We start from the raw sequence: 14,029 nt of genomic DNA, 5'->3' as shown, positions 1-14,029 counted from the left end.
ATGGTGAGGTGCTGAGTCTGTGGGCAGTGTTGAGTCTATGGTGCAGTGTTGAGTCTATGGTGCAGTGTTGAGTCCATGGGGCAGTGTTGAGTCTATGGTGCAGAGTTGAATCTATGGTGCAGTGCCGAGTCTATGGTGCAGTGTTGAGTCTATTGCGCAATGTTGAGTCTATGGTGCAGTGCTGAGTCTATGGTGCAGTGTTGAGTCTATGGTGCAGTGTTGAGTCCATGGGGCAGTGTTGAGTCTATGGTGCAGAGTTGAATCTATGGTGCAGTGCCGAGTCTATGGTGCAGTGTTGAGTCTATTGCGCAATGTTGAGTCTATGGTGCAGTGTTGAGTCTATTGGGCAATGTTGAGTATATGGGCAGTGCTGAGTCTATGGTGCAGTGTTGAGTCTATGGTGCAGTGTTGAGTCTGTGGTGCAGTGCTGAGTCTGTGGTGCAGTGCTGAGTCTACGGTGCAGTGTTGAGTCTACGGTGCAGTGTTGAGTCTATGGTGCAGTGTTCAGTCTATCGTGCAGTGTTGAGTCTATGGTGCAGTGTTGAGTCTGTGGTGCAGTGTTGAGTCTATGGTGCAGTGTTGAATCTATGGTGCAGTGTTGAATCTATGAGTAGTGTTGAGTCTATGGTGCAGTGTTGAGTCTATGGAGCAGTGCTGAGTCTATGGTGCAGTGTTGAGTCTATGGTGCAGTGTTGAGTCTATGGTGCAGTGCTGAGTCTATGGTGCAGTGTTGAGTCTATGGTGCAGTGCTGAGTCTATGGGCAGTGTTGAGTCTATGGTGCAGTGTTGAGTCTATGGTGCAGTGTTGAGTCCATGGGGCAGTGTTGAGTCTATGGTGCAGAGTTGAATCTATGGTGCAGTGCCGAATCTATTGTGCAGTGTTGAGTCTATTGTGCAATGTTGAGTCTATGGTGCAGTGCTGAGTCTATGGTACAGTGTTGAGTCTATGGGGCAGTGTTGAGTCTATGGTGCAGTGTTGAGTCTATGGTGTAGTGTTGAGTCTATGGTGCAGTGTTGAGTCTATGGGCAGTGTTGAGTGTATGGTGCTGTGCAGAGTCTATTGTGCAATGTTGAGTCTATGGGCAGTGCTGAGTCTATCGTGCAGTGTTGAGTCTATGGTGCAGTGTTGAGTCTGTGGTGCAGTGCTGAGTCTGTGGTGCAGTGCTGAGTCTACGGTGCAGTGTTGAGTCTACGGTGCAGTGTTGAGTCTATGGTGCAGTGTTCATTCTATCGTGCAGTGTTGAGTCTATGGTGCAGTGTTGAGTCTATGGTGCAGTGTCGAGTCTATGGTGCAGTGTTGACTCTGTGGTGTAGTGCTGAGTCTATGGAGCAGTGTTGAGTCTATGGTGCAGTGTTGAGTCTATTCTGCAGTGCTGAGTCTATGGTGCAGTGCTGAGTCGATGGGCAGTGTTGAGTCTATGGTGCAGTGTTGAGTCTATGGTGCAGTGCTGAGTCTATGGTGCAGTGTTGAGTCTGTGGTGCAGTGTTGAGTCTATGGTGCAGTGCTGAGTCTATGGTGCAGTGTTGAGTCTATGGTGCAGTCCTGAGTCTATGGTGCAGTGTTGAGTCTGTGGTGCAGTGTTGAATCTATGAGTAGTGTTGAGTCTATGGTGCAGTGCTGAGTCTATGCTGCAGTGTGGAGTTTATGGTGCAGTGTTGAGTCTATTGTGCAGTGCTGAGTCTATGGTGCAGTGCTGAGTCTAACGTGCAATGTTGAGTCTATGGGCAGTGCTGAGTCTACGGTGTTGTGCTGAGTCTATGGTGCAGTGCTGAGTCTAACGTGCAATGTTGAGTCTATGGTGCAGTTCTGAGTCTATGGTGCAGTGCTGAGTCTATGAGTAACGACGAGCACCGCCCAGCGCCGTAAGAAACGTGCCTGAACTTTAGCGCCCGCATCTTCTTATCGCACTGGTCTGGGTTGTAGGTGTAGCCGCTCGCGGCCATGACGCTGGAGATCCGTCTCCAAACGTCCACTTTCTTCACCAGGGGCGACTCGAAGTCCCCCCGGTGGCGGCGGTACGTGTCGATGAGGAGCAGGATCGCCTCGCGAGCCCACTGGATGCCCGATTGGTGCGATCCTGCGGAGTGAGAGAGAGAGAGAGGAAACCATTAGAATCTCTATTTATTGTTCTCTGGGTCTTTGGGTAAAGTCTAGTAAATAGGTTCAAATAAAACAAAAAAAATCACAAAAGTATCCTATTGTTATTTTCTTTGAACCTATCTACGTGGCTTTACCGAAAGACCCAAAGAAAGTGAATTCCTGCAGTCACGAAAGCTTTAAGTTAACATTTAAATCTCTATTTAGACAGGAGGGGTGAGGAGGATGGAGGAGAGGGGGGGGGGTTGAGGGAGGGAGGGAGGGAGGAGAGGGAGGAGAGGGAGGGGAGGGAGGGTAGGGAAGGAGGGGGGAGGAGGGAGGGGGTAGGGGGGGAGTAGGGGGAGGAGTCAGCACTAAGTGTGAGCTGTGTGAAGGCTGCTGCCGTCATTCCCACACCGGCGGCAGGGCGCGCAATAAGAGACGGCGGTAAAGGTGTTGGTGGGCGGCGGCGGGGGTGGTGGTGGTGGCGGTGGTGGTGGCGTGGTGGTGGCGATAGTGTGGTGGTGGTGGTGTGGCGGTGGCGGTGTGGCGGTGGTGGTGGTGGCGGTGGTGGTGGCATGGTGGTGGCGGTGGTGTGGTGGTGGTGTGGCGGTGGTGGTGGTGTGGCGGTGGTGGTGTGGCGGTGGTGGTGTGGCGGTGGTTGTGTGATGGTGTGTTGGCGGTGGTGGTGGTGGTGTGGCGGTGGTGGTGTGGCGGTGGTGGTGTGGTAGTGGCGGTGGTGGTAGCATGGTGGTGGCGGTGGTGTGGTGGTGGTGTGGAGGTGGCGGTGGTGTGGCGGTGGTTGTGTGGTGGCGTGGTGGCGGTGGTTGTGTGGTGGTTGTGGTGGTGTGGTGGTAGTGTGGCGGTGCTGTGGACCTCGCTGTGATGTCCAACGGTGGAACTGACCGTTGGGGGCGTTGGGGATGCCGACCGTCGCGGTGTTCGGTGGCGACGCCTCCGAGGCCGCACCGGGAACCGTAGCTCGGCGCGTTCCTGAACGGCAAAGCCAACAACCACCACCACAACAAAAATCACCGACGACAACAACAACAACAACAACGTCAACGCCAATGTCACACGAACTCGCGTGGTCAGCAGCAGCAGCGACGGGGCGGCTTTTGGCCGGCTGTCGAACAAAAACGCTGCTCACCGCATCGTCGCCCACTAGTTTCAGATGCTTTATACACTAAACACTACACTATACACTACACTACTATACACTACACTATCCTATACACTCCAACACTATACACTGTACACTATACACTACTCTACACTACACTACTATACACTACACACTATACTATACACTCCAACACTATACACCACACTATACACTACACTATACACTACACGATTCTAAATGCGGAGGCAAAAACTCCACGCGACTACGGGAAGAGAGAGAGAGAGGGGAGCGCAGACTCCTAATCTACAGCAGCAGCAGCAGCAGGTGTTGTCAGGGTCGGGATCGAACCCACGACCTCCTGCGTACCAGGCGAGGTCGTCAACATCTCACGAGCTACAGTGGCTACAGGCGTCGTCAGGGTCGGGATCGAACCCACGACCTCCTGCGTACCAGGCGAGGTCGTCAACATCTCACGAGCTACAGTGGCTACAGGCGTCGTCAGGGTCGGGATCGAACCCACGACCTCCTGCGTACCAGGCGAGGTAGTCAACATCTCACGAGCTACAGTGGCTACAGGTGTCGTCAGGGTCGGGATCGAACCCACGACCTCCTGCGTACCAGGCGAGGTTGTCAACATCTCACGAGCTACAGTGGCTACAGGCGTCGTCAGGGTCGGGATCGAACCCACGACCTCCTGCGTACCAGGCGAGGTAGTCAACATCTCACGAGCTACAGTGGCTACAGGCATCGTCAGGGTCGGGATCGAACCCACGACCTCCTGCGTACTAGGCGAGGTAGTCAACATCTCACGAGCTACAGTGGCTACAGGTGTCGTCAGGGTCGGGATCGAACCCACGACCTCCTGCGTACCAGGCGAGGTAGTCAACATCTCACGAGCTACAGTGGCTACAGGTGTCGTCAGGGTCGGGATCGAACCCACGACCTCCTGCGTACCAGGCGAGGTAGTCAACATCTCACGAGCTACAGTGGCTACAGGTGTCGTCAGGGTCGGGATCGAACCCACGACCTCCTGCGTACCAGGCGAGGTAGTAAACATCTCACGAGCTACAGTGGCTACAGGCGTCGTCAGGGTCGGGATCGAACCCACGACCTCCTGCGTACCAGGCGAGGTCGTCAACATCTCACGAGCTACAGTGGCTACAGGTGTCGTCAGGGTCGGGATCGAACCCACGACCTCCTGCGTACCAGGCGAGGTAGTCAACATCTCACGAGCTACAGTGGCTACAGGTGTCGTCAGGGTCGGGATCGAACCCACGACCTCCTGCGTACCAGGCGAGGTAGTCAACATCTCACGAGCTACAGTGGCTACAGGCGTCGTCAGGGTCGGGATCGAACCCACGACCTCCTGCGTACCAGGCGAGGTAGTCAACATCTCACGAGCTACAGTGAGCTACAGGTGTCGTCAGGGTCGGGGATCGAACCCACGACCTCCTGCGTACCAGGCGAGGTAGTCAACATCTCACGAGCTACAGTGGCTACAGGCGTCGTCAGGGTCGGGATCGAACCCACGACCTCCTGCGTACCAGGCGAGGTCGTCAACATCTCACGAGCTACAGTGGCTACAGGCGTCGTCAGGGTCGGGATCGAACCCACGACCTCCTGCGTACCAGGCGAGGTAGTCAACATCTCACGAGCTACAGTGGCTACAGGCGTCGTCAGGGTCCGGGATCGAACCCACGACCTCCTGCGTACCAGGCGAGGTCGTCAACATCTCACGAGCTACAGTGAGCTACAGGTGTCGTCAGGGTCGGGGATCGAACCCACGACCTCCTGCATACCAGGCGAGGTCGTCAACATCTCACGAGCTACAGTGAGCTACAGGTGTCGTCAGGGTCCGGGATCGAACCCACGACCTCCTGCGTACCAGGCGAGGTAGTCAACATCTCACGAGCTACAGTGGCTACAGGCGTCGTCAGGGTCCGGGATCGAACCCACGACCTCCTGCGTACCAGGCGAGGTAGTCAACATCTCACGAGCTACAGTGAGCTACAGGTGTCGTCAGGGTCCGAGATCGAACCCACGACCTCCTGCGTACCAGGCGAGGTAGTCAACATCTCCTAGCCAGCAAGGGGCCCCCACTGAGACCGCACCCCCCACCCTTCTCCCCCGACCCCCCACCACCATTACCGTCCTCCTCCTCCAGGACCACCTCGATCTCGGCCACCTCCGGCGATGCCGCCGCCGCCGCCGCCGCCGCCACCCACGCCCGGCGGCGTCGTCGGCGGCGCCGGTCCACGTCCATCGTCGCCGGAGCGCCGCCCCCACCGCCGCCGCCGCCGCCGCCGCCGCCGCCCCACGCCGAGGCCGTGGCCACCGCCGCTGACCCCGCCCCCCCGCACCGCCGCGCCCAGCCGCTCTCCTCCTCTTTGACGAGCAGCGGGCGCCCGGCGCTGGCCGCCGCGTCGTGCTCGGGGGGCGCTGGCGGCTTCCCCTCGTCGCCCGCCTCCGCCTCCTCCGCCTCCTCCTCCTCCTCCTCTCGCTTCACGAGCAGCTCCACGGGCAGAGAAGGGGACTCCTCCTCCTCATCCTCCTCCTCATCCTCATCCTCCTCCTCCTCCACGTCTCCTGTCCCCCAAGCGACCGACGGTGGTGAGATGTTGGACTACCTCGCCCGGTGTGCAGGAGGGTCGTGGGTTCGATCCCGACCCTGATGACGCCTGCTGCTGCTGCTGCTGTATATTTGGAGTCTGCGTCTCTCTCTCTGTCATCATCATCATCATCATCACGGTGGCTAGGAGATGTTGACTACCTCGCCCGGTGTGCAGGAGGGTCGTGGGTTCGATCCCGACCCTGACAATCCCCTATCCATCGTAATAGCGCCGCGTTTGGGATCGAACCCACGGCATCCTGCAACGCGGGCGATGTCGTTAACATCTCACCACGCGAAGAGTGACAGAAGGAGACGCAGACGCCAAATACGCAGCAGCAGGCATCGTTAGGGTGTCCTGGGACGCCACCGCCACCATCACGGCCACTGGTGCCAGGCTAGGTGCACCTAGAGGCCTACTCACCGGCAGCATCAGCAGCAGCAGGGTGTCTCCGTGGCTCGTTGGCCCCTCTACGACGCGACATCTCACGGCCGGGAGGATCTCCTCCTGCGGCCTCCGTCGCTCCGTCGCGTCACCTGCGGGCACGACACCACCGAGGTGGCACCAAACGGCGCGGCAATCGCCCGACCTCCGACTCACCGCGCCTCCGATGGGCGCTGTCGGCTACGTACGCGTAGACTGACACAGACACACGGAGACCCACAGACTCACACGGAGGCACGGAGACTCACACGGAGACACGGAGACTCACGCGGAGACACGGAGACCCACACGGAGACCCACAAACTCACACGGAGACATGTAGACTCACACGGAGACCCACAGACTCACACGGAGATCCAAAAACTCACCCGGAGACCCATAGACTCACACAGAGACCCACAGACTCACACGGAGACACGTAGACTCACACGGAGACACGGAGACTCACACGGAGACTCACACGGAGACTCACACGGAGACCCACAGACTCACACGGAGACACGTAGACTCACGCGGAGACACGGAGACTCACACGGAGATTCAAAAACTCACCCGGAGACCCATAGACTCACACAGAGACCCACAGACTCACACAGAGACCCATAGACTCACCACACAGAGACCCATAGACTGACACGGAGACATGGAGACTCACACGGAGACCCACAGGCTCACACGGAGGCACGTAGACTTAGACTCACACGGAGACACGTAGGCTCACACGGAGACACGGAGACTCACAAGGACACCCACAGACTCACACGGAGACAAGGAGACCCACAGACTCACACGGAGACCCACAGACTCACACGGAGACACGGAGACTCACACGGAGACACACAGACTCACGCAAGAGATACAGAGACTCATACAGAGACTAACAGACTCACGCAAGAGATACAGAGACTCACACGGAGACTCACAGACTCACGCAAGAGATACAGAGACTCACACGGAGACTCACACGGAGACCCTCAGACTCACGCAAGAGATACAGAGAATCACACGGAGACCCACAGACTCACACAAGAGATACAGAGACTCACAGGGAGACACACAGACTCACACAGAGACACGGAGACTCACACGGAGACTCACAGACTCACGCAAGAGATACAGAGACTCACACGGAGACCCACAGACTCACGCAAGAGAAATGGAGACTCACACAGAGACCCACAGGCTCACACGGAGACCCACAGACTCACACAGAGACCCACAGACTCACGCAAGAGAACCGGAGACTCATAGAGACCCACAGACTCACGCAAGGGAACTGGAGACTCACACGGAGACTCACAGACTCACGCAAGAGATCCGGAGACTCATACAGAGACTCACAGACTCACGCAAGAGATACAGAGACTCATACAGAGACTAACAGACTTACGCAAGAGATACAGAGACTCACACGGAGACTCACAGACTCACACAGAGACACGGAGACTCACATGGAGACCCACAGACTCACGCAAGAGAACTGGAGACTCACACAGAGACCCACAGACTCACACGGAGACCCACAGACTCACACAGAGACCCACAGACTCACGCAAGAGAACCGGAGACTCATACAGAGACCCACAGACTCACGCAAGAGAACTTGAGACTCACACGGAGACTCACAGACTCACGCAAGAGATACAGAGACTCACACGGAGACTCACAGACTCACGCAAGAGATCCGGAGACTCATACAGAGACTCACAGACTCACGCAAGAGATACAGAGACTCACACGGAGACCACAGACTCACGCACCTGGCTACTCACCACACCTGGTCACTCACCACACCTGGTCACTCACTACACCTGGTCACTCACTACACCTGGTCACTCACTACACCACACCTGGTCACTCACCACACCTGGTCACTCACTACACCTGGTCACTCACCACACCTGGTCACTCACTACACCTGGTCACTCACTACACCTGGTCACTCACTACACCTGGCTACTCACCACACCTGGTCACTCACTACACCTGGTCACTCACTACACCTGGTCACTCACTACACCTGGTCACTCACTCACCACACCTGGTCACTCACCACACCTGGTCACTCACTACACCTGGTCACTCACTACACCTGGTCACTCACCACACCTGGTCACTCACTCACCACACCTGGTCACTCACCACACCTGGTCACTCACTACACCTGGTCACTCACTACACCTGGTCACTCACCACACCACACCTGGTCACTCACTACACCTGGTCACTCACTACACCTGGTCACTCACCACACCTGGTCACTCACTACACCTGGTCACTCACTACACCTGGTCACTCACCACACCTGGTCACTCACTACACCTGGTCACTCTCCACACCTGGTCACTCACTACACCTGGTCACTCACCACACCTGGTCACTCACTACACCTGGTCACTCACCACACCTGGTCACTCACTACACCTGGTCACTCACCACACCTGGTCACTCACCACACCTGGCTACTCACCACACCTGGTCACTCACTACACCTGGTCACTCACTACACCTGGCTACTCACTCACCACACCTGGTCACTCACTACACCTGGTCACTCACTACACCTGGTCACTCACTCACCACACCTGGTCACTCACTCACCACACCTGGTCACTCACTACACCTGGTCACTCACCACACCTGGTCACTCACCACACCTGGTCACTCACCCCACCTGGTCACTCACCACACCTGGTCACTCACCACACCTGGTCACTCACCACACCTGGTCACTCACTACACCTGGTCACTCACCACACCTGGTCACTCACTACACCTGGTCACTCACCACACCTGGTCACTCACTACACCTGGTCACTCACTACACCTGGTCACTCACTACACCTGGTCACTCACCACACCTGGTCACTCACTCACTACACCTGGTCACTCACTACACCTGGTCACTCACTACACCTGGTCACTCACCACACCTGGTCACTCACTACACCTGGTCATCACCACACCTGGCTACTCACCACACCTGGTCACTCACTACACCTGGTCACTCACTACACCTGGTCACTCACTACACCTGGTCACTCACTACACCTGGTCACTCACCACACCTGGTCACTCACCACACCTGGTCACTCACCACACCTGGTCACTCACCACACCACACCTGGTCACTCACTACACCTGGTCACTCACCACACCTGGTCACTCACCACACCACACCTGGTCACTCACCACACCTGGTCACTCACCACACCTGGTCACTCACCACACCTGGTCACTCACTTCACCTGGTCACTCACTGCACCTGGTCACTCACCACACCTGGTCACTCACTTCACCTGGTCACTCACTACACCTGGTCACTCACTACACCTGGTCACTCACTACACCTGGTCACTCACTTCACCTGGTCACTCACTGCACCTGGTCACTCACCACACCTGGTCACTCACTACACCTGGCTACTCACCACACCTGGTCACTCACTTCACCTGGTCACTCACCACACCTGGTCACTCACCACACCTGGTCACTCACCACACCTGGTCACTCACTACACCTGGTCACTCACCACACCTGGTCACTCACTACACCTGGTCACTCACTACACCTGGTCACTCACCACACCTGGTCACTCACCACACCTGGTCACTCACTACACCTGGTCACTCACTAGACCTGGTCACTCACCACACCTGGTCACTCACTCACCACACCTGGTCACTCACTACACCTGGTCACTCACCACACCTGGTCACTCACTACACCTGGTCACTCACTACACCTGGTCACTCACCACACCTGGTCACTCACCACACCACACCTGGTCACTCACTACACCTGGTCACTCACCACACCTGGTCACTCACCACACCTGGTCACTCACTACACCTGGTCACTCACCACACCTGGTCACTCACTACACCTGGTCACTCACCACACCACACCACACCTGGTCACTCACTACACCTGGTCACTCACCACACCTGGTCACTCACTACACCTGGTCACTCACCACACCTGGTCACTCACTACACCTGGTCACTCACCACACCACACCACACCTGGTCACTCACTACACCTGGTCACTCACCACACCTGGTCACTCACTACACCTGGTCACTCACCACACCTGGTCACTCACTACACCTGGTCACTCACTACACCTGGTCACTCACTACACCTGGTCACTCACTACACCTGGTCACTCACCACACCTGGTCACTCACCACACCTGGTCACTCACCACACCTGGCTACTCACTCACCACACCTGGTCACTCACCACACCTGGTCACTCACTACACCTGGTCACTCACCACACCTGGTCACTCACCACACCTGGTCACTCACCACACCTGGTCACTCACTACACCTGGTCACTCACTACACCTGGTCACTCACTTCACCTGGTCACTCACTACACCTGGCTACTCACCACACCTGGTCACTCACTACACCTGGTCACTCACCACACCTGGCTACTCACCACACCTGGTCACTCACTACACCTGGTCACTCACCACACCTGGCTACTCACTACACCTGGTCACTCACCACACCTGGTCACTCACTACACCTGGTCACTCACCACACCTGGTCACTCACTACACCTGGTCACTCACCACACCTGGTCACTCACTACACCTGGTCACTCACCACACCTGGTCACTCACTACACCTGGTCACTCACCACACCTGGTCACTCACCACACCTGGTCACTCACCACACCTGGTCACTCACCACACCTGGTCACTCACTACACCTGGTCACTCACTACACCTGGTCACTCACCACACCTGGTCACCCACTACACCTGGTCACTCACTACACCTGGTCACTCACCACACCTGGTCACTCACTACACCTGGCTACTCACTACACCTGGTCACTCACTACACCTGGTCAATCACTACACCTGGTCACTCACTACACCTGGTCACTCACTACACCTGGTCACTCACTACACCTGGTCACTCACCACACCTGGTCACTCACTACACCTGGTCACTCACTACACCTGGTCACTCACCACACCTGGTCACTCACTACACCTGGTCACTCACTACACCTGGTCACTCACTACACCTGGTCACTAACTACACCTGGCTACTCACTCACCACCTGGCTACTCACTACACCTGGCTACTCACCACACCTGGTCACTCACCACACCTGGTCACTCACTACACCTGGTCACTCACTACACCTGGTCACTCACTACACCTGGCTACTCACTCACCACCTGGCTACTCACTACACCTGGTCACTCACTACACCTGGTCACTCACTACACCTGGTCACTCACTACACCTGGTCACTCACTACACCTGGTCACTCACCACACCTGGTCACTCACTACACCTGGTCACTCACCACACCTGGTCACTCACTACACCTGGCTACTCACCACACCTGGTCACTCACTACACCTGGTCACTCACTACACCTGGTCACTTACTCAGCCAAAGCAGCAGCAGGAAGAGCTCCACGCTGAGAGGCTTCGAGCGAGAAGGATGGAGCAGGAGGAGGTGGTGGTTGAGGTGGAGGAGGGTGGTGGTAGTGGAGGAGGAGGGTGGAGGAATGTGGTGGTGGTGGAGGAGGGTGGAGGTGGTGGTGGAGGTGGTGGAGGAGGGTGGAGGTGGTAGTGGTGGTGGTGGTTGAGGTGGAGGAGGGTGGTGGTGGTAGTGGAGGAGGAGGGTGGAGGAGTGTGGTGGTGGTGGAGGAGGGTGGAGGTGGTGGTGGAGGTGGTGGGGGTGGTGGAGGTGGTGGTTGAGGTGGAGGAGGGTGGTGGTAGTGGAGGAGGAGGGTGGAGGAGTGTGGTGGTGGTGGAGGTGGTGGAGGGTGGAGGTGGTGGTGGAGGTGGTGGAGGAGGGTGGAGGTGGTGGTGGAGGTGGTGGAGGAGGGTGGTGGTGATAGTGGAGGTGGTGGGGGTGGTGGAGGTGGTGGGGGTGGTGGTGGAGCGCGTGGAACCTCTCTGGAGGAGACGGAGCGAGGAAGCGTGGAGCGGTGGATGAGTGGGGGGGGTGGTTGGGGGTGGGAGAGACCCTGGAATTTGAATAGCAGCTGCCCCTGTGCCCCGGAATCTGCATAGCCGGGGAGGGAGGGGGTGGTGGATGCAGCCCCAGAATCTGCATAGCCTGGGGGAGGGTGGGGGGATGCGGCCCTGGAATCTGCATAGTGGTAGGGGAAGGTGGCCCTGGAATCTGCACAGCAGTGACAAGATGCGGTACAAGACTGGGCACGTGGCCTCTACCAAGCCTACCCCCTCCTGCACGAGTGTATGGTGTAGTGTAGTATACTAGTACAGCACTAGTGTATAGTGTAGTGTACTAGTACAGCACTAGTGTATAGTGTAGTATACTAGTACAGCACTAGTGTATAGTGTAGTGTACTAGTGTATAGTGTAGTATATAGTGTAGTATACTAGTACAGCACTAGTGTATAGTGTAGTGTACTAGTGTATAGTGTAGTGTATAGTGTAGTGTACTAGTACAGCACTAGTGTATAGTGTAGTGTATAGTGTAGTGTACTAGTACAGCACTAGTGTATAGTGTAGTATACTAGTACAGCACTAGTGTATAGTGTAGTGTACTAGTGTATAGTGTAGTATCTAGTGTAGTATACTAGTACTGCACTAGTGTATAATGTAGTGTATAGTGTAGTATACTAGTACAGCACTAGTGTATAGTGTAGTGTACTAGTGTATAGTGTAGTATATAGTGTAGTATACTAGTACTGCACTAGTGTATAGTGTAGTGTACTAGTGTATAGTGTAGTATACTAGTACAGCACTAGTGTATAGTGTAGTGTATAGTGTATACTAGTACAGCACTAGTGTATAGTGTAGTGTACTAGTGTATAGTGTAGTATACTAGTACAGCACTAGTGTATAGTGTAGTGTATAGTGTATACTAGTACAGCACTAGTGTATAGTGTAGTGTACTAGTGTATAGTGTAGTGTATAGTGTAGTATACTAGTACAGCACTAGTGTATAGTGTAGAATACTAGTACAGCACGAATGTATAGTGTAGTGTACTAGTACAGCACTAGTGTATAGTGTAGCATACTAGTACAGCACTAGTGTATAGTGTAGTGTATAGTGTAGTGTACTAGTGTATAGTGTAGTGTATAGTGTAGTATACTAGTACAGCACTAGTGTATAGTGTAGTATACTAGTACAGCACTAGTGTATAGTGTAGTATACTAGTACAGCACTAGTGTATAGTGTAGTGTATAGTGTATACTAGTACAGCACTAGTGTATAGTGTAGTGTACTAGTGTATAGTGTAGTGTATAGTGTAGTATACTAGTACAGCACTAGTGTATAGTGTAGAATACTAGTACAGCACGAATGTATAGTGTAGTGTACTAGTACAGCACTAGTGTATAGTGTAGCATACTAGTACAGCACTAGTGTATAGTGTAGTGTATAGTGTAGTGTACTAGTGTATAGTGTAGTGTATAGTGTAGTATACTAGTACAGCACTAGTGTATAGTGTAGTATACTAGTACAGCACTAGTGTATAGTGTAGTATACTAGTACAGCACTAGTGTATAGTGTAGTGTATAGTGTAGTATACTAGTACAGCACTTTAAAGCTTTCGTGACTGCAAGGATTAATCTTCTTTGGTTCTTTCGGTAAAGTCACGTAGAATGAGAATAAAATAATAAATTGATAAAATAAAATAACACAATAATATTCTCACGACGTTTCGGCCACAACACAAGCGGCCTTCATCAGGTGAAGGGACGAGACTGTCTGGTAGGACAGCGCTGGAGTGAAAAAAGCCACGTTAAGATCACGACCT

The 14,029-nt window shown here is 54.8% G+C and overlaps 1 protein-coding gene across 2 annotated transcripts in view; it reads right to left on the bottom strand.

Annotated features, from left to right (window-relative positions):
- LOC116958526 (uncharacterized) overlaps positions 1-12,309 on the bottom strand; it is a 33,667-nt gene extending 21,358 nt beyond the window's left edge. The window contains exons 1-5 of one of the 2 annotated variants that reach the window (XM_032981180.2): positions 11,679-12,309; positions 6,236-6,451; positions 5,352-5,789; positions 2,984-3,070; positions 1,877-2,078 (exon numbers count right to left, since the gene is read on the bottom strand). In XM_032981180.2, the coding sequence (XP_032837071.1) occupies positions 1,877-2,078; positions 2,984-3,070; positions 5,352-5,789; positions 6,236-6,296 (788 nt within the window). In that variant the 5' untranslated portion in view covers positions 6,297-6,451; positions 11,679-12,309. The remainder of the gene's footprint in view (positions 1-1,876; positions 2,079-2,983; positions 3,071-5,351; positions 5,790-6,235; positions 6,452-11,678) is intronic. The other variant, XM_032981179.2, reaches the window with a different exon arrangement.
- Positions 12,310-14,029: the final 1,720 nt, after the last annotated feature.

This window comes from Petromyzon marinus, chromosome 79 (assembly GCF_048934315.1).
Source record: "Petromyzon marinus isolate PM22_M1 ecotype Great Lakes invasive population chromosome 79, UKy_Petmar_22M1.pri1.0, whole genome shotgun sequence".
In the NCBI taxonomy this organism is placed as follows: Eukaryota; Metazoa; Chordata; class Hyperoartia; order Petromyzontiformes; family Petromyzontidae; genus Petromyzon; species Petromyzon marinus.
This window is presented reverse-complemented; position numbering and strand designations above follow the sequence as displayed.